Below are 19,883 nucleotides of genomic sequence, written 5' to 3'. Positions count from 1 at the left end.
AAATGTTAACTATTGAGGAATACCTGTAGTACAATATATCCATGTGTTGCTGCAGGAAGGGCTCATATGTAGACACTGTATTAAGTCATGGCATGAATTTACTTACTATTTCAACTTCAAAGTAGTTACAACTTCTTCTGTGAAGCTATATGACCAGCATAAAAGCGACAACTGTCTTCCCTTTAACTTGAATTGATTCAACATTTTCTTTTCGTGTTTAAAAACTTTGTCTTTTGGTTGGTTTTTAGAACCTCAACATGGAGACTGATCTCATCGCTGCAAACGGCAAGAAGGTGAAAGCGCTGGAGATATTTGCCTATGCCCTGCAATTCTTTAAGGAACAAGCAATGAAGGTATGAATGAAGTAATTGACAGGGCAAATGATTGGGCTCCAAAAATGACACTTTCATGTTATACTTGTGGTCTACCACTGAATACAAATGTCTTAGATGTGTGTAGTAGGGACAGAGGACCTCTTGGTGCGGAAGTAGTAGTCTTTAAGTTCAGTGTATGTTCGACAATTAAAGACAAACAACATTGCACTATTACTAGTTAGAATTAAATAGTCACATAGTTGTGTTAAAAATATTACATACCCTGACCTTTAAAATTATTTTTCTACAGAGAAATGTGGAATTAGTTCCCAAGAGGATAATCTTACAATGATCTTCAGTGGCATTGATTCCTGGTAATGGAGAGGATTTTCATTTGCTCCATGGCGTTCTTAAACCCAGTGGGTTTACCATTTATGTTGAGAATCTCATGCCATTTTTCCCGATCCCCTCTACTATCGGTCACCTCTTTGGATGGACATCTTTTTGGGTGTAGCAGATAATGTTGAATACAGGCAAGGTTTAAGCCCTACCCAATAGCACACTAAAAGATTGCCTCAAGTGAAACTACACCTTGAAAGTTGCTGTCCCATAGACTTCAAAACTCAATAGGGATCACATCTTGGTTTTGCACAGGTGTGTGGTTTTCTTTTTACCCACCATTGTCCAATGAAACAGAATGAGAAACATATTTTTTTTTCCTTTCAGTGTTTTTGGGTGCGTATATTCCATTTGTCCTGATTTTTTAGTCTTTCTGTTTTTGAGTATACTTCTTTTGTTATCTTCTGTTACCTAGAGATTTAATTTGGCATTTAATTGATATACCAAGGATGCTGTAGCACATACAATTTCAGATCTACCTCCCACAGTCTTATTTCTGTGTACATTTCCATTGTATTTATGAATGTGTGTCAAATGCAACTGCCAAAGGAACACTTTTTGGACAAAACCAAGAAATGTCATGCTCTGAATGGGGAATGCAAGCACATTGTTACCTCTTTAGCCTAAACCTCCTCAGCAGCCCTTAGCAGTAAGTATTGTAGTTATCAGACCAACATCCTATAAAGATTAAACAAAGATCACTTAATTGGCATCAAGCCCAAAAGACACCAACAAAAATAAATTGATTAAAAAAACGGACGTCCACATTTCTTTAGTTCTTAAAGATTTAGAGAAGAGGGATCTAGCACATGTGATGTAGAAAGAAAATCACAATGTTTGGTCTCAAACGTATGAGTCACCATGGATCAAGTAAATGAAGTGCAGGATTGTAGATTTGAAGTTAATAAATTGAGCACAATTAGCCATGAAGGTAGAACAGATATCAGTGCAGACTTTTAATTATAAATCTCCCAAGCCAGTTACTAGTTTGATCGACAATGTGGTAGTTTTTTCTCCCTGTAATGTGTTACTTCTAGTGACCTTCTGTGCACCAAGATTGATTGATGTAGTTGTATCAATTTTGGGAGATTGACAATTTTGATTTCTTGAGTGTTTTTACAAATAAACTTGATATTGTGTTTGCTTAAAGTTTGGCTGCATTACATATAGCTGCATGTCTGTTCAGTGTTTGCACCAGAGAAAGAGGAGTCTCAACATTTCCTTTTTTTGTGGTGCTGGAGAGTTTCTAGCACTAAAGTTCACAGAACCAAGGCTCGAGAGCTGCAGGTGGCACAGATTATAGTCATGAGGAGGTATAGATCAACTCCAGTCAATGTACGTGTGTTGATTCCTGGCACTTTAAGGGCACAAGTCTGAAACCTCTTGTTAAACATGGTGGTCCTGCATCTTCAAGTTACACCAAATGTCAGGGCACTTCTAACTTCCCTTAAGAAATAAAGCATTTCACCTACTAGCAACAAGTTAACTCAGATGTCCAAGAGCCTCTGTAAGAGGTTCTGCAGCCAAACTCCACACCAGGGAACAGTTTTCTCTCCCACATGAACCAGACTACTGCGAAACACATTAAAGAAAATTAAATATAAGTCAATTGCAAAATGGAGGCATTCTATCCGCACTAACAATTTTTGATTTTGGTGGCAGTAATAAAACTCTCCTGGTAGAATCAAGCACTCTAAATGGAGTGTAAATCTTCAATCTGTTTTTCACATAGTCTAGAAGAAGCAAATAAGGGGAACAAGAGGAGAAGAAAAGAGAGAATGAAGAGAAGAGAATAGTTGATGATAATCTCAGATTTGTCGAGCAAGAGGCTGTGGCCCTGCCATCCACGTCAGTCCACACCAAGGCACAGCTCTTTCACATAGGCATTATATCTTCCATTTTGCCTCTTCCCATTGTAGTAACCAAATTGTGGTTACATCCTCCGACGCTGTATTTCAACTCAACCAGAGGTAATAAACAAAGAACAACCTAAAGTTATTCAGTTTATCCATATGTTCAAGAGAAATGAAGTATTTTTCATAAATGGTTGAAATAGTTGCCAATATTCTCGAAATTCTGAGAGACGTCCACAGACCTGACGTGCCAACGTAATTTGTTTTTTAAACAAATGTTATTGAGCATTTCATAACATCTTACATCTCCTTTTATGCAATGGAGTCCTACAAGACCTTCAATATTACAGCGTGTACTGGGTCCTTGGATCTTTAGAAAATCATGGTGCCAGACTAGCAGGTATGCAAGAGAAACCTATTAATCAGCTACTATAGCATTCTTATAGACTCTGGGATCTCTGGCGTGGAGGACCAGTCTATTTTCCTAGATAGGTATTAGCCCTGCTAGCTCCATCTTTTTAGATCATAACCTCCTAGCTAGGTAACATCGAACAATTACCCAACTCCCTCACCTCTCTTCTCACTCCCCCTCTGGCGTGCCATCTTCATGACCTAAATAGCCAACCTATTGTGCAACAACTGTGTTTTCCCCAGGAGGGTTGTTTTTTTCCAGACCTGGGGCAATAAGGCCCTAATGGAAACAAGCCTCAAATGATTTATTTTGGGCAACTTTATGACTTGTAGTGCCTTTGCTGAAACATTAAAATGTACCCTCACAATGGTGTGGCTAGAATCTTACACATTTTATCCACCCCAGGACCTCTTCCAATAACATTTTTCTTCCTTGCTGATATCAACAGACAAGACAAATCCCCTCGAGGCGGTCCCCTGCTCTCCTAGCCTAGAAGAGTTCCCCATTATCACGGGGGAACAGGTGGGTGTTCTACTGTCTCAGGCTAAATCGGGTTTGGTTTTGGACCCGTTACCACCCATGGCTATGAATGAGCTAGCCCCGGTCTTAGCGGACACCTTGACAGATATCTGTAATATCTCTCTAGCTACGGCCACCTTTCCACGTAAATGGAAAAAAACTCGTAGTAAGCCCCTCCTGAAAAAAGCTCTAGTAGACCCTATGGACCTGCAGAACTACAGGCCTATTTCCCTTCTTCCTTGCTGCTCTAAAATCATGGAGACACTAATTAACTGACATCTCTCCAGCTATTTTGAACAGAACAAGATACTGGACCCATCCCAGTCTGGCTTCCGGGCATCCTATAGCACTGAGGCCGCTTTGCTTGAGGTCACTGATACGCTTAGGATGTCACTGGATACGGACTCTCCAGTTATGTTAGTACTGCCGGACATGTCGGCAGCCTTCAACGCCATCTCTCATCGTATTCTGTTGAACAGGCTTCAAGAGATTGGTGTCGGAGGCCTGGCCTTTAAATGGATCCAGAGCTATCTCTCCGATAGAACACAATGTGTCCAGTTGGACTCCTATGTGTCGCATACAGCTGCAGGGGATAAGGGAGTACCTCAAGGCTCTATAATGAGTCCCACATTATTTAATACATATGTTGCCTCCTTGGCCTCAAACATCAGAAACTGTGGGTTTGAATTCATATCCTACGCTGATGCTACGCAGCTGATAGTGCATATAGAGAATGGTCCCACTGTAACTAAAGCTAAGTTCATAAACTGTATGACTAGCATAGCAAACTGGATGAGGAAGAATTTTCTACAACTAAACTCCTCGGAAATGGAGATACTCCTGTTTGGCAAGGCAGAAGAACTGTGGGCTTCTGAATAGTGGCCATCAGAACATGGAGAAGCCCCCTCCCCAAGAGGTTGGGCGAAGAACCTAGGGGTCAGAATAGACAATAAGCTTTCAAATGGAGGAACAGGTGGAGACTCTTGTAGTCGCCTGTTTCAGGACCATGCGGATGCTTAGCAAGATCTTCCCATAGATCCTGCTTAATGCCAGGAAGACCCTCCTTCAGGTACTCCTAATCAGCTGCCTTTATTATGGCAACTCTTTGCTGGCAGGAATCAGGGAGGACCTGTTATCCAAACTACAGGTCGTGCAAAATACAGCAGTCCGTCTTGCCCTCAACAAACCAGCACACACTCCCTCTCTTCCTCTCCTACGCCAACTACATTGGCTTCCAGTCAGGACACGAGCCATCTTCAAGCTGTTATGCTTGGCCTTCAGGTCCCTGAAGGGAATGGGACCGGCTTATTTGACCAACAAAATTGAGCGGTGTCAGCCTGTACCTCAACTCAGAACTAATAAGCTCAGCCTGCTCAGCAGCCAAAGAATAAGGAAAGTTAATATGGGGGGTCATGCTTTTTCCTATCTGGCCCTCAAACACTGGAACGACCTTCCCGACCAAATTCGTGCCTGCCCTAATTTGCCTCAATTTAAAAAAAAATGCTCAAGACCTGGCTATTCTAAGTTGTTACTATACACAAGATATTCTTTCTCAGGTGCCTAGAGATCCCCCTGGGGATGATTTGTGTGCAGTATAAATGAGTTTAAAGTAAAGAGTAAAGGTAGTAGCACTCCCTTTCAACACCTTCTGAAAGATAAGGCCCAGATTATCCTCCAGATATTCTCTAAAAATGCCAAGGATTATAATGCCACCTTTGAATAATCCTAAATACATTTCGAACAATTGGAGAAGGTAACTCTCCACGAAATATTCTTACACTAACTCTAAACCATTCTTCATCTGCTAGGACCCTTCCACTCTTTCTTCTAGTCACCCTGCATTTGGGTGGGGCATGTTGTTTCTACCAATAATACACCAATGGAACCCGCCTCCGACGAAAAAAACAGTTGTGCTTATAAATTATATTACAACACTCGTCCAAGGGTGTTTCACCCCATCTCAAATAGGAACTCCAGGAAGAAGTTTCATTTTTAAAGATGTTAATACCACCAACCATGATATTGTTTTGCTGCTCCACCTCTCAAAATCACTTTTTAATCTGTGAAGGAGGGGCATAGTTCTAAATAAACCGATAATTCTTATAAAAGCATCAATGCCAGTTTGGACTTACACACTTTCATGCTATGTGTCTGAAAAGGTTCAATGCTCCGTCCATCATCTTCTTGTGTTTGCTTTGTTCGCCCTAAATTGGCAGGTTATGCTCAAACGTGGGTCCCTGGCTAACTATGCCACTGGATTTAAGCTAGTCTGCCTGATGAGGGGTATTACCACAAAACTGGTCTCAGGATGCTTGATTCCGATCCAGGGAAGACCTGGCTTGGCAATTCAGGCTGGATTGTTCCCATGAGAAACAGGGGCAAGACTTATTTGCATATGGCTGGGTATGAACTGGGGTGGCGAAGTGAGCTAAAGAACGATGATGGATTCAACCCACATCTGGGACTCTGGGTGAGTGTCTGAAAAGTTTCAGTGCTCCGTCCATCATCTCCTTGTGTTTGCTCTCTTCTCATTGCTCCATATTTTAGAGGTCAGAGTTGTTACAGACCCAGCATTCTCTTTCATGTTTTGTGGCCAAGCTATCACAATCAGTATAGCTGCATAATGGTCTGACCAAGGCACTGCAATGATGTCAGCCTCTGTAACATCTTTAAAACTTTGTCTCTGAATGAAGGAAGACAAAATCAGACCAGCTGTGCAAGGCAAAGCACTTCTTCTCTGGATGACATTCCTTCCATACATCTAGAAGACGTCCCCTCTAATAGATTAAAATCCGACTACCATAATTGGCTGTGCTTTTAGTCATCTCTTCCAGATTATCACCAAACTGTCTAACACCAGGAGGTCTACTCAAATGGTAACTTACACTTGTGAGTAATTTAAATATGTAAATTTACTCTTACAGTTTTGAGTAACTTTACTACTTTTGAATATTTTCAAAATCTGAGTTTAAAGTTGCTCAAAAGGATTGATTAGCATTCTACACCCCCTGAAAAAGAATAAGAAGGCAAGGTTATGAGTGTAAGTTACTACTGCCAGACAAAAAGAAATTGTAAGTCCTGCATAGCACATTGTTAACAACTGATACTGCAACACCCTCCCATAAGAAATGTCAGAAACGGGGACTTGAAACAAAAAACCTATTAGAAATAATGTTAAATATAATTATTTTAAATAGTTAAAAATATAAATATAACCTAATGTTTGCAAATATTTGGTATTTAATTCTAACATATTTTGAAATGTTTGGGATTTATACATTAATGTAACATTAGTTTCTATATAAAAAATATATAATGAAACTACTTTTCATTTATTCTTTATATCATTTTTAATCATTATTAATGTCTAATAAAAATATAATTTATTTTATGTGGGAATCATTTTTGTAACTTTAACTACAACAAAATATTTTGTATTTAATTTAGTATTTCGAATATTTAAAGATTTTATTCAAAATTACGTTATTAGGGCTGTAGCTTATTTAGTTGTACATTTGAAATACATATTTAAAATTAATTTGTATTATTATTTACCAGAAATATATTTTTACTAATTTATTAAACAGTTTAATAAACGTTTTCAATTCTTCCTTAACCATCAAGAGATCTCCTCCCTGACTGTGGGGTCGTATAATGCTACAAGGGAAAGTAAAAAAGATTATGTAACTCAAAAAATGAATAAAAATATTTTTTGGGTAAATATTAATATAAATAAATGTTGTATATGTATTTTAAATGTAAAACAATATAAAATTACTAGACTCTGTTTAATTACAATTCATCTGCACAAATTAGGTCAACATTGTCTTTGAGCATGATTTTCATTTCTCTTCAGGTCTCCCTTTTTTTCTTTCTTTCGGTACCCCAAAAAATACAGATAGTGCTTTCTTTCTTTGTTCTTGATCCTTCAATTCCAGGACGCCTCCATTAATGTGTGAATTGTAAAATGTAATCCAGTGTTAGTATAGTGCACGAATCACCCCCGAAGGGGTATCTCGGCACTGGGGGCCGTTGGGAAGATTAAGCGAGCTATTGCCCAGAGTCAAATTTGGCTCTAGAGTTGTGACGGAGATCGGGTTGTCTATGAATGGGATCCAACTTTTCTCTCCAATACATGGAATCCCCCATGGTTCCCTACCAAGATTGCTTTCTGAATTTCTGAAGCTGTGAGGTCCCCTTGTCCAGTCCTTGCTTCACTTCTTATTTCTAAATTTAGTAATGTTTTATCAAGAATCCGCTAATGTGCCAGGCCATTAGGCATTTACCCCAACCCCATCTGGCACACAGCACATGTGTAGCTTAGCACATACATCTTCTCCTTTTATCTCCCCACAAGGGATGGTGTCCACATTATCAAAATCAGTGGCAGGATAGGCCCCTCTGACTAACCATGGCTTAATGCCAACATAAAAAGCAGCAGGCTCTAGAATCAAACAAGGCAAGCCCACAGAGTCCAGTCCCATTCCTAGTGATGCTATCAATGTAATTGAGGCTACAGCCACACAACCCTGCACAGTTCACCACTTTTCCAGTATTTGGGTCTCCTGTTCACAGTTGCAAAACTGCCATCCTGCACCGTTCTAGTCGTTCTCTGCGCCATCTCTAACTGAATGCAGACACAATCTTCTGTCTGCAGCTCTGGAGGGTAAAGTGAGAAGGGCAGCCCCACCATACTCGCTTTTACTGCATAAGGCCTCCGAGGAAATGCTACTCACTGCAAGGCAGTGTTGTAGCACCCTTACAGGCACAGCAGCCAGGAGTAAGTCCCCATGGATCTTCATGTAGGCTCTGTCCTCTAGGGATTTATTTAGAAAAGACAAGGGGACCCGATAATTGGCCAGGGACCACGGGTAACAATTCTATTAAGAGGAACAATGGTCCTTAGCAGACTGAAGAATGAAAAACGAAAATACAATATAGGCCACAATAGGTTACTATATGAATCCACTGTCCAGCCGGACGTGGAGTTTTATTCAACAATAGTTAAGAATATAGTCAACAATTTCTGAAACAGCAGTTTCTATCATAGGGCACAAGCCTGTACCCTATGTTGGGAAAGAAGTGTGGAGAACAATAAAGATTGATCAAACAAAACAAATAAACATAAATACAGGCAAAAACTTTGAGCTGTGGTCACTCGCATGTATTGTATTATGCGGCGAGTTTAACCAGAAATAGAAACCACAAAAGTTAGGCACAATGGAAAACTGTGGTGCTATTTACAAGTGTCGACGTTTCGATCCCATTGCTCATTAATTCTCGGAATCATCATCAGGACCAAATCAATACATTTGCCTGGGAAAAGTAATAATGGCCTGTTGGGGTAAAGAACAGGGAGGGAAAATTACAGTGGTCTGTGAGAGATAGTTACGAAACTGAATATAACATTTAGGAAAACAGCTAGGCAACGAAACAATTAGTGACTTGAGTAAAATAGTCATGCCGAATACAATTTCAGCCGAAAGGAAACGTGTGTGGTAAAAAGTGTCTTGACTCAAACCTAAAACAACCTACTGTTGCTGGGGTGCGAGGCATACTGTATATCGTGCTTATGGTACACACATATTGACGCGATGGTGGTTTAAGTGATCGAAGCGATTTTGGGGCGTTCATCAATATTTGGAATTGCCCAAGGCTGTAGAGTAAAGGTGCTTCTACCATTTAACCCAATAAGCTTTGAAGCAATGCGACGTGTTGATAACTATGCGCTTGTGCGTGAATTAAGGAATTGGAAGTTGAACGGTAACTCGGACGAGTGACTCTGTAGGAGCCAGGGTAGAGGCACGCAGGGTCGAGGGAGTGAGCTGAACATTTCAGAATCTTACCCGAATTAAATGTGGGCACTTGTTGCAGCCAAGGGAAACGGCGCCGTAGCCGCCGGATAATTGCCGCTTTTTAGACCCAGACCCTATGGTGGGAAGGAAGGACCCTGGTTAGATACCGTGCTAGTAAATGGGAGTGAGGCAAGCTATGGGTGGTGTTAGTAGAAGCCACATACCTAGTTCAGCAGGGGGGTAAATAAACTTCGGGTGGAGGGGGTTAAATCTCCTGTATTATCCAGGTAGTTGGGAGCTCCTGGGGATCAGGACTTCTGGTCTCTAAATAGAGCCTGCTGTAAGAAATTTAAGGAAGGAATGAGCCGTCTGCAATGGGAAACGCTAATTCCTCATGGTGATCAAGCACACAAAGGGTCTGTTCTTACCTCAATTTTGAGAAGGAGAGCTGGAAACAGCAAAAATGGGCTGTACACGTAAATGGCACGATGGCTTGTAAAGACAAGTTGGATTTCACACGGAGCTCCTAAATAGGGAAGCCAAAATGGCCGCCAGTGCCAGGGGAGTCTAAATAAAGGAAGGACTCGTGTGTGGTTTTGCTGGGATAAGGTGTCGCCATCTGGTGTTTAGTACGTTTGCGAAGGTGCAAATAGGCATGCAAGGGGCATGCTGTGCGGCAAGAAGCATGCATTAAAACAATTAAATTTGCAATAAGGATTATACAATGGCAGTAAGGAATTTACAGGTTTGAATTAGCATTTAGAAATTGAAAAGTAAGGAATAAAAATTCAAAAGTAAGGAATAAAAATTCGGGGAACAGTATCATTTTGGCAAGGTCATGCAGTTCAATGCATTTAAATATAAAACCGTTTTGAAGGAGTAAAATTGTGATTCTCCTATCATTAGCTAGAAGCAGAGTTTACAATAGGGTGGCCCAATCCTCATTTCTGTTAAGGCCACTCCTAATTGTGTCAAAGAAAATGATTGCCTTAAGTTCTTCACGGTTTAGAAACTGTCCCATATTTCCTCCTCTTGGTGGCAATTTAAGTTCTTTCAAAAATGTCCATCGTAGGTCATCTGCGTCATGGTTTGCCTCTGAGAAATGTTCAACCAATGGTGCGTTGGGTGTTTTACATCTTATTCGGCTCCTGTGTTGGCCAATTCTGGTTTTGACTTTCTGAGTCGTTTGGCCAATGTACAGTTTCTTGCATAGACAGTGAATCAAATAAATGACATTTGTGGTGTTACAGTTGGAAAAAGTACATGAATTGACTGTTACATAATTGAAAGTAAAACTTTTACCTTCTAAGGTAAACTGGCAAACATTACAATTCCGCCATGCCCCAAATAGAGTTGAGTGTGGCACTTGGTACACAGGAAGGGAGAGCTGCCCTGACTAGGTGGTCTTTTAAATTCCTACTCTTCCAGAATGAGAATAGAGGCTTCTCTATGTTCAAAATACCAGCATTGATGATCGGCCAGTGTTCAGTTATCATCTTGCGCACTTCTTTAGTCACTGGGGAAAAGGTAGTGACACAGGCTATTCTTGTTAGCTCAGTCTTAGGTTTGGGGGTCAGCAGTACATCTCTAGGGCAGTACCATGCGCGTTTACAAGCATTTTTCACTGTCCTTTTTGGGTATCCCCGGTCTTTGAGTTTGGAGGAAAGATTGGATGCTTCTCTGAAATAGTCCTCTTTAGTAGAACAATTTCGTCTGATTCTTAGGAATTGGGAATACGGAAATGAGTCTCTGAGGGCCCTTGGGTGGTTGCTTGTGTAACTTAAAAGTGTGTTTCGTTCCATAGGATTTCTAAAGAGACGTGTAAATAGCTCGCCGTTTGAATGAAAAATTGTGAGGTCCAGGAAGGCTATTTCTGATTTATCAAAGTGATGGTGAATGAGAGGCCCGAGCAATTATTATTGAGCCAGTGGAGGAATTGTTGCAAAATCTCTGTGTCATGTCTCCAAATAATAAAAATGTTGTCAATGTAACGACGCCAGACTTCAATGCCTGTGAAGAATGGGTTGGAATCTGTTAGAATGGACCCTGTCTCTAGTTGATCCATAAATAGAATGGCTAGATTTGGAGTAAAAATCGAGCCCATTGAGGTGCCCTTGATTTGCTGATGGAATAGGTTGTCAAACGTAAAAAACTTTTTCGTAAGGCAGAGCTCAAGGAGTTGAAGAATAAACAGAGTGGGGACTGGATGTGGGCGTGGGCGTGCGTCAAGAGTTCTTTGTATGACTAAGAGTGCTGCAGTCTGTGGAATATTCGTATACAAAGACTCCACGTCCATGGTGCATAGTGTATCTGATGTTGGGTTATAGGGATAGTGCTCAATCAGATTTATCATAGCCATACTATCTCTCACATAGCAGGCCGTGACCGGGACAAAATCCTTAATGAAAAAAATCAACGTAAGACCCAAGCGGTTCGCGAATTGAGCCACACGCCGAAACAATAGGTCGGCCTGGTGGGTTAGTGCTCAGACGCAGGTGAAGACCCCAGCAACACAAGACCGGGTGGCTCTCATCCCTGCAATTTTTTAGGGCGAGGCCAACCAGCTACACCACAGAGAGGCCGAGTGAAGAAAACACAGCGGTGGTACAACCCACCAGGGGAGCGCAGAACATGCAACAACTTCTACCAATGGTAGTACCCCAACTTGACAACATGACATTCACTAACACCATACCTATCTTTAACTTGTCAAATCATAACCTTGCAGAACACGAGCTTTCATTACTCAAGAAGGGACTGTCATTTGTCCCTACCGTCAGACCTAACTTCATGGAGTTACAAATGGAACTGCTGAGATTCTTCAGGCGTGTCCGCCTCCAAGCTTTTTTCCAAATCCACCCTTCTCCAGCTATCATAGCCAATACCCCCTTCCGACCTCCATCTACATTCTCTCCAACTTCCAATATGTTACCCCCTGAGATAGTAACATTTGAGAAACTGGTTCTTAAGGACCTATCGATCATTGAGAAAAAGAAGTTGTTTATCCCTTACAACATCTCCCTTCAAGAAAAACAAGCAATCAATATGCTCAAAAGCAATGATTCGCTTGTCATTAAAAGTGCGGATAAGGGGGAGGCATTGTGCTTCAGGAAGTTGATTCCTACAAAGCTGAAATCATGTTATGTTATTCGGAATTTGTCAAGCGCACGGTCACCCAGAGGTTTCATGGCGCTAAAATGAGACAGATGGTAAAAGAATAGCCTAACCGTGCGCTTGCTTGAATAACCAAGTCTTCAGAGCACCCCTGAACTTCGCCAGTCAGTGCAGGTCCGGAGTGAGAGGGGGAAGGAGTTCCATATCTTGGGGGCAAGGTAAGCAAATCGGCATCCGCCCAGTCGTTTCCTTTTATACAATGGCAACGTGAGGAGGGACAGGTGAGCAGAACGTAGGTTACGGGTCGGTTCGTATTTATTTATTAGATGATTAATGAACCTTGGGCTTTTGCCATGGAGGGCCTTACAAACTAAACAGCCTACCTTGAAGGTAATCCGGTGAGCAATAGGAAGCCAATGAAGAGAGGCTAGCAGAGGTTTCGCCGAATTCCTGCAATTGCTTTTAAATATTAATCTAGCAGCTTGGTTTTGAACAATCTGCAGGCGTTTGGAAAGAGCAAGGGGAAGGCCCAAATATATGGAGTTGGAAAAGTCAAGTCGGGAGAGAACCAAGGCGATTACCACCTGGATAAGAGCGGAGTGTGTAAATAGATGGGCAATTTTCTTGATCTTTCGTAATTGGAAGAAGCTGGAGGAGATCACTGTTCCGACCTGACTTTTCAGTGAGAGGTCTGAGTTAAGAGTGACCCCGAAGCTCTTCACCGACTGAGAAGGATTTGGAGGGGACCCCATCGAGGTCGGCCAAAAGTGAGGACCCCAGCTCAAAGCACTATTACCTGGGAGTACCAACTCGGTCTTTCCCGGGTTGAGTTTTAGATGGTTCTCGTCCATCCAACCCTGAATGTGCAGCATAGTAGTCTGGAATTCTTCAACAGAATCCGCAGAATTCAAGGGGAATACCAGCTGCCGGTCATCCGCATAATTGTAGATGGTGACTTTCCTGTTTTTTAGGGATTGCAGCAATGGTTTAAGGTATAAGTTAAATAGGAGGGGAGATAATGAAGAGCCCTGCGGTACGCCACAGGTAGTGGGGAGTTTAGGTGCCATAAAGTTCTCCAGCTTAACTGCCTGGGATCGGTCCTTCAAGAAGGACTCGATCCAGCCAAGAGCCAAGCCGCTAAGGCCGGCTTGTTCGACACGGTGTAATAAGATGGTATGATCCACCGTGTCGAACGCGGCCGACAGGTCCAGGAGTACAAGGGCCTGATGTGTGCCGTTATCGGCGTTGGACCTTAGAGTATCCAGGACAGCAAGGATCACCGCCTCGGTAGAGTGTGCCTGGCGGAATCCGGCTTGGTTTGGCTCCAGGTAGTCAGATGTCTCTATGAAGTTAGAGATACAGCTAGCCACATGGGCTTCGAGCAGCTTGGCACCGAACGGAAGGAGAGATATGGGGCGATAGTTTGATTAAATAGATAGATCAGCACCCGGTTTCTTAATTAATGGGACTAAGATAGCATTTTTAAATGAGTTGGGGACTATTCCCTGTGATAAAGATCTATTCATGAGGGGGAGTATTCCATGAGGGAGTGTTGAGTAGACTTCCTTCAGTATATGCGGAGGACAGGGGTCGTTGGGAGACCCAGACTTTACACGGTTCATCAACTCCATCAATTTGGGTAGGTCAATAGGGGGGATAGACTGAAGTTTGTGTGGGTTTCCACAGATTTCCTCGCTGGCTACCATGACATGAGTAGTTTGAATACTAGCCTTTATGATATCGATCTTCTCCTTAAAGAAATCGTTAAGCTGATTACACATCAGTTGAGTTGGAGGTTGAGAAGGAGAGGTTCTGGTATCATTGCATAGATCGTTTACGACTCTAAAAATTTCTCGAGATTTATTTTGAGCCTTGGAGATTTTTTCTGAAAAGAAGGCTGCTTTAGCAGTTAAGATCATACGCCAACTTGGTAACCATGACCATTACCAAAGACTGTCTGGTAATCCTACAAAGGAAATTCAGGCTACCATTCTTAAACTCACCACTGAAGCGGTCACTGAAGGCTTTCTGAGCAAAAAGGAATTTAACTTCCTCAATGTCAAATCGCCACGGACACCTGCTATCTACACCCTCCCCAGAATTCACAAGAATACCACTAATTCACCCGGCCTACCTATTGTTTCAGCGTGTGGTTCAATTCTCGAACCGCTTGGGTCTTACGTTGATTTTTTCATTAAGGATTTTGTCCCGGTCACGGCCTGCTATGTGAGAGATAGTATGGCTATGATAAATCTGATTGAGCACTATCCCTACAACGCAACATCAGATACACTATGCACCACGGACGTGGAGTCTTTGTATACGAATATTCCACAGACTGCAGCACTCTTAGTCATACAAAGAACTCTTGACGCATGCCCACGCCCACATCCAGTCCCCACTCTTTTTATTCTTCAACTCCTTTAGCTCTGCCTTACGAAAAACTTTTTTACATTTGACAACCTATTCTATCAGCAAATCAAGGGCACCTCAATGGGCTCGATTTTTGCTCCAAATCTAGCCATTCTGTTTATGGATCCACTAGACACAGGGTCCATTCTAACAGATTCCAACCCATTCTTCACAGGCATTGAAGTCTGGCGTCGTTACATTGATGACATTTTTATTATTTGGAGACATGATACAGAGATTTTGCAACAATTCCTCCACTGGCTCAATAATAATTGCTCGGGCCTCTCATTCACCATCACTTTTGATAAATCAGAGATAGCCTTCCTGGACCTCACAATTTTTCATTCAAACGGCAAGCTACTTACACGTCTCTATAGAAAGCCTATGGAACGAAACACACTTTTAAGTTACACAAGCAACCACCCAAGGGCCCTCAGAGACTAACTTCCGTATTCCCAATTCCTAAGAATCAGACGAAATTGTTCTACTAAAGAGGACTATTTCAGAGAAGCATCCACTCTTTCCTCCCAACTCAAAGCCCGGGGATACCCAAAAAGGAAAGTGAAAAATGCTTGTAAACGCACATGGTACTGCCCTAGAGATGTACTGCTGACCCCCAAACCTAAGACTGAGCTAACAAGAATAGCCTGTGTCACTACCTTTTCCCCAGTGTCTAAAGAAGTGCGCAAGATGATAACTAAACACTGGCCGATCATCAATGCTGGTATTTTGAACATAGAGAAGCCTCTATTCTCATTCTGGAAGAGTAGGAATTTAAAAGACCACCTAGTCAGGGCAGCTCTCCCTTCCTGTGTACCAAGTGCCACACTCAACTCTATTTGGGGTATGGCCCCCGTCATAGGACATTCAAAATGTGGGAATTGTAATGTTTGCTAGTTTACCTTAGAAGGGAAAAGTTTTACTTTCAATAATGTAACAGTCAATTCATGTACTTTTTCCAACTGTGACACCACAAATGCCATTTATTTGATTCACTGTCCATGCAAGAAACTGTACATTGGCCAAACGACTCAGAAAGTCAAAACTAGAATTGGCCAACACAGGAGCTGAATAAGATGTAAAACACCCAACGCACCATTGGTTGAACATTTCTCAGAGGCAAACCATGACACAGATGACCTACAATGGACAGTTTTGAAAGCACTTAAATTGCCACCAAAATATGGGACAGTTTCTAAACCGTGAAGAACTTAAGGCAATCATTTTCTTTGACACAATTTGGAGTGGCCTTAACATAAATGAGGATTGGGCCTCCCTATTGTAAACTCTGCTTCTAGCTAATGATAGGAGAATCACAATTTTACTCCTTCAAAACGGTTTTATATTCAAATGTATTGAACTGCATGACCTTGCCAAAATGATACTGTTCCCTGAATTTATATTCCTTACTTTTGAATTTTTATTCCTTACTTTTCAATTTCTAAATGCTAATTCAAACCTGTAAATTCCTTACTGCCATTGTATAATCCTTATTGCAAATTTAATTGTTTTAATGCATGCTTCTTGCTGCACAGCATGCCCCTTGCATGCCTATTTACACCTTCACAAACGTACTAAACACCACTCCAAGATGGCGACACATTATCCCAGCAAAACCACACACGAGTCCTTCCTTTACTTAGACTCCCCCGGCACTGGCGGCCATTTTGGCTTCCCTATTTAGGAGCTCCGTGTGAAAACCAGCTTGTCTTTACAAGCCATCGTGCCATTGACACGTACAGCACATCGTTGCTGTTTCTTGGCCTCCTTCTCAAAATTGAGGTAAGAACAGACCCCTTGTGTGCTTGATCACCATGAGGAATTAGCGTTTCCCATTGCAGACGGCTTACTCCTTCCTTAAATTTCTTACAGCAGGCTCTATTTAGAGACCAGAAGTCCTGATCCCCGGGAGCTCCCAACTACCTGGATAATACGGGAGATTCAACCCCCTCCACCCGAAGTTTATTTACCCCCCTGCCGAACTATGTATGTGGCTTCTACTAACACCACCCATAGCTTGCCTCACTCCCATTTACTAGCACGGTATCTAACCCGGGTCCTTCCTTCCCACCATAATGTCTGGGTCTAAAAAGCGGCAATTATCCGGCAGCTATGGCGCCGTTTCCCTTGGCTGCAACAAGTGCCCACAATTAATTCGGGTAAGATTCTGAAATGTTCAGCTCACTCCCTCGACCCTGCGTGCCTCTACCCTGGCTCCTACAGAGTCACTCGTCCGAGTTACCGTTCAACTTCCAATCCCTTAATTCACGCACAAACGCTGAGTTATCAACACGTCGCATTGCTTCAAAGCTTATTGGGTTAAACGGTAGAAGCACCTTTACTCGACAGCCTCGGGCAATTCCAAATATTGATGAACGCCCCAAAATCGCTTCGATCGCTTAAACCACCATCGTGTCAATATGTGTGTACCATAAGCACGATATACAGTATGCCTCGCACCCCAGCAACAGTAGGTTGTTTTAGGTTTGAGTCAAGACACTTTTTACCACACAGGTTTCCTTTCGGCTGAAATTGTATTCGGCATGACTATTTTACTCAAGTCACTAATTGTTTTGCTGCCTAGCTGTTTTCCTAAATGTTATATTCATTTTCGTAACTATCTCTTACAGACCACTGTAATTTTCCCTCCCCGTTCTTTACCCCAACAGGCCATTATTACTTTTCCCAGGCAAATGTATTGATTTGGTCCTGATGATGATCCCGAGAATTAATGAGCAATGGGATCGAAACGTCGACACTTGTAAATAGCACCACAGTTTTCCATTGTGCCTAACTTTAGTGGTTTCTATTTCTGGTTAAACTTGCTGCATAATATAATACATGCGAGTGACCACAGCTCAAAGTTTTTGCCTGTATTTATGTTTATTTGTTTTGTTTGATCAATCTTTATTGTTCTCCACACTTCTTTCCCAATATAGGGTACAGGCTTGTGCCCTATCATAGAAACTGCTGTTTCAGAAATTGTTGACTATATTCTTAACTATTGTTGAATAAAACTCCACGTCCGGCTGGACAGTGGATTCATATAGTAACCTATTGTGGCCTATATTGTATTTTCGTCTGTCCTCTAGGGAAGCCCATGTTCACAGGCTCTCCAAGAGTTGTCTTCCTCCTGGGAAAAACCCTTTTTTCTCCATACAGAGAATCCCTCAGGGACCTATTTATTGATTTTGCCCAGTTACTTTTTCCTTCACAGGTATTTATGGAATGAAGGCATGCTGCTGTTCATTAAAGTAAAAAAGCGAAAGCCTTAAATGACCTTGCCTTAGAATGACTCCAGGGAAATTGAGCAGCTCTTCATTATGTGGTACAAAAATAGATGCATCATAAAAGATGATGCACCACTCTAAATAATTCAGGAGCATTTCAGCTCTGCACATTGAGCCTCAAGAAAACCACATCCTCATAAAGATGGTGTTTCTGACGGGAGCCGCCACTCATCGATCAAGTCGGGGCCAGCAAGCATGGAAGGGCCTGGTGGCCGACTGTCTGTAATGAGTAAGCAAATCTGCAGCACAGAACAGAAATGCTTTTACGACTAGGATGAGCACTGTCAGTTGGCACACAGCTATTGGAAAATCAATTGCCACTTCAGGTTCAACAGTGAAGCTGTTAATCTAGTTGTGCGAATTCCTGGAATCCTAAAAAGCCATGTGGGTCCTCTGAGACCAGTCCAGACTTCCTGTCGGCTTGTGGCAGCTTCCGTGTTGGTGAGCAAGCACAAGACCGTGAGGTGCATGCGGGTGTGCTTGGTTTCAAGTATTGCAACTAGAATCAACAGGACTAACAGAAATTAACTATTCCCCTCAGCTGACAAGAGTTTTTCCAGAATCTGAAGTTGACCACAGATATTGGAAGAGCTCTGTCACTTTGATAACGGTTTTGGAATGAGACTTCCATTCATTCCCAAATCTTTTTTTTTCGAAATCCGTTATCTGAACTTTGTATGCAAAACAATTAAATGTCACAGTTCCCAGGCAGCTTCTGATGCTCAAAGGAAGAATTAATGGTTGCCTTCATTAACAGGGTTGGGAGGGGAAAATCCTCTGCATGTACGCCTGCTTTGAGTGACCAACTGGACTGTTTTCTGGCTCCCTGATGCTGTTTTGTTTTCATAGGCGAACACGTATCATGCTTGTACGCCATGACATAGGCCTGTCTCATGAATTGACGTCTCAGAAGAGGTGTCCAAAGCACTACTCTCATAGTGGTGGAAGGCTAGCACCTTCACGAGGAGTTAGCAACACGAGCATGGTGGTGGCAGTGTAGTGATCAGTAGTAGTGAGCAGTATCTTTTTACCCTGTGTCACTGGAGTGAGGCCTACAGACTCACTCACCTTTTCTTAATGTTCCGCTGCTGCGTGCTTAACTCACCCGTGGGCTATATCGGGTAGATGTGGAGTGCTGCGCAGCGCAGATGTAGTAAATATGCATAGTTGTATGTGTGCCTGAGAAGGGTACAGTACAGAGATAGAGCAGTACTGTGTAGTACTCTGAGAACAGTACATTTGCTGAGCATGAGTATGCCTGTGAGAAATGCCTGATTTGAAAGATGTAGTGCTGTTCAGTGCATGTGTGGCTAAAGCATGTACTGGATGTATGTGTGCTTGAGTGGAGTACAGTACATGAAGGGTGAAGTATTGTGCAGCATGCACATTATGAGTGTGTGTGCTGGTAGTAAGTAGCACACCCTGATTAAAGATAGAAAAGCTTCAGGGCCGAACAGTGCGCACATGCAGAATATGTACTGACTGCATGCATAGATGCAATTGTACAATGCTGAGAGGTAACAGTGCTTTGCAGTAAATGTGCTGTGGATGTACACTGCGTGCAAGCGTGCCTGCACTTGTACAGTACATGGAGGACCCTGGGTTCCACTTTGGGAAGCCCAGGCCTGCCTGCTAAAGACATGACGAGGAGAGGACTCCCCTCCCCCCCTCCCCCCCCAACAGATGTATGTATTTCTTCATTCCTGTGACCTGGGTAGAGAAGCAATAGAGGTCAATGGAAGAGACTCCTTTACATTTCAGAAGACTGATTTTTG

The 19,883-nt window shown here is 42.3% G+C and overlaps 1 protein-coding gene across 1 annotated transcript in view; it reads left to right on the top strand.

The window, feature by feature from the left end:
- The window catches only part of HSPA12A (heat shock protein family A (Hsp70) member 12A), a 414,126-nt gene that overhangs the window by 230,223 nt on the left and 164,020 nt on the right, over positions 1-19,883 (top strand). The window contains exon 5 of the mRNA XM_078643897.1: positions 249-353. Within this exon, the coding sequence (XP_078500023.1) occupies positions 249-353 (105 nt within the window). The remainder of the gene's footprint in view (positions 1-248; positions 354-19,883) is intronic.

Source organism: Lissotriton helveticus, chromosome 5_1 (genome assembly GCF_964261635.1).
Source record: "Lissotriton helveticus chromosome 5_1, aLisHel1.1, whole genome shotgun sequence".
Classification (NCBI taxonomy): Eukaryota; Metazoa; Chordata; class Amphibia; order Caudata; family Salamandridae; genus Lissotriton; species Lissotriton helveticus.
The sequence above is the reverse complement of the archived record's forward strand: the minus strand, read 5'-3'. Positions and strand labels throughout refer to the sequence as shown.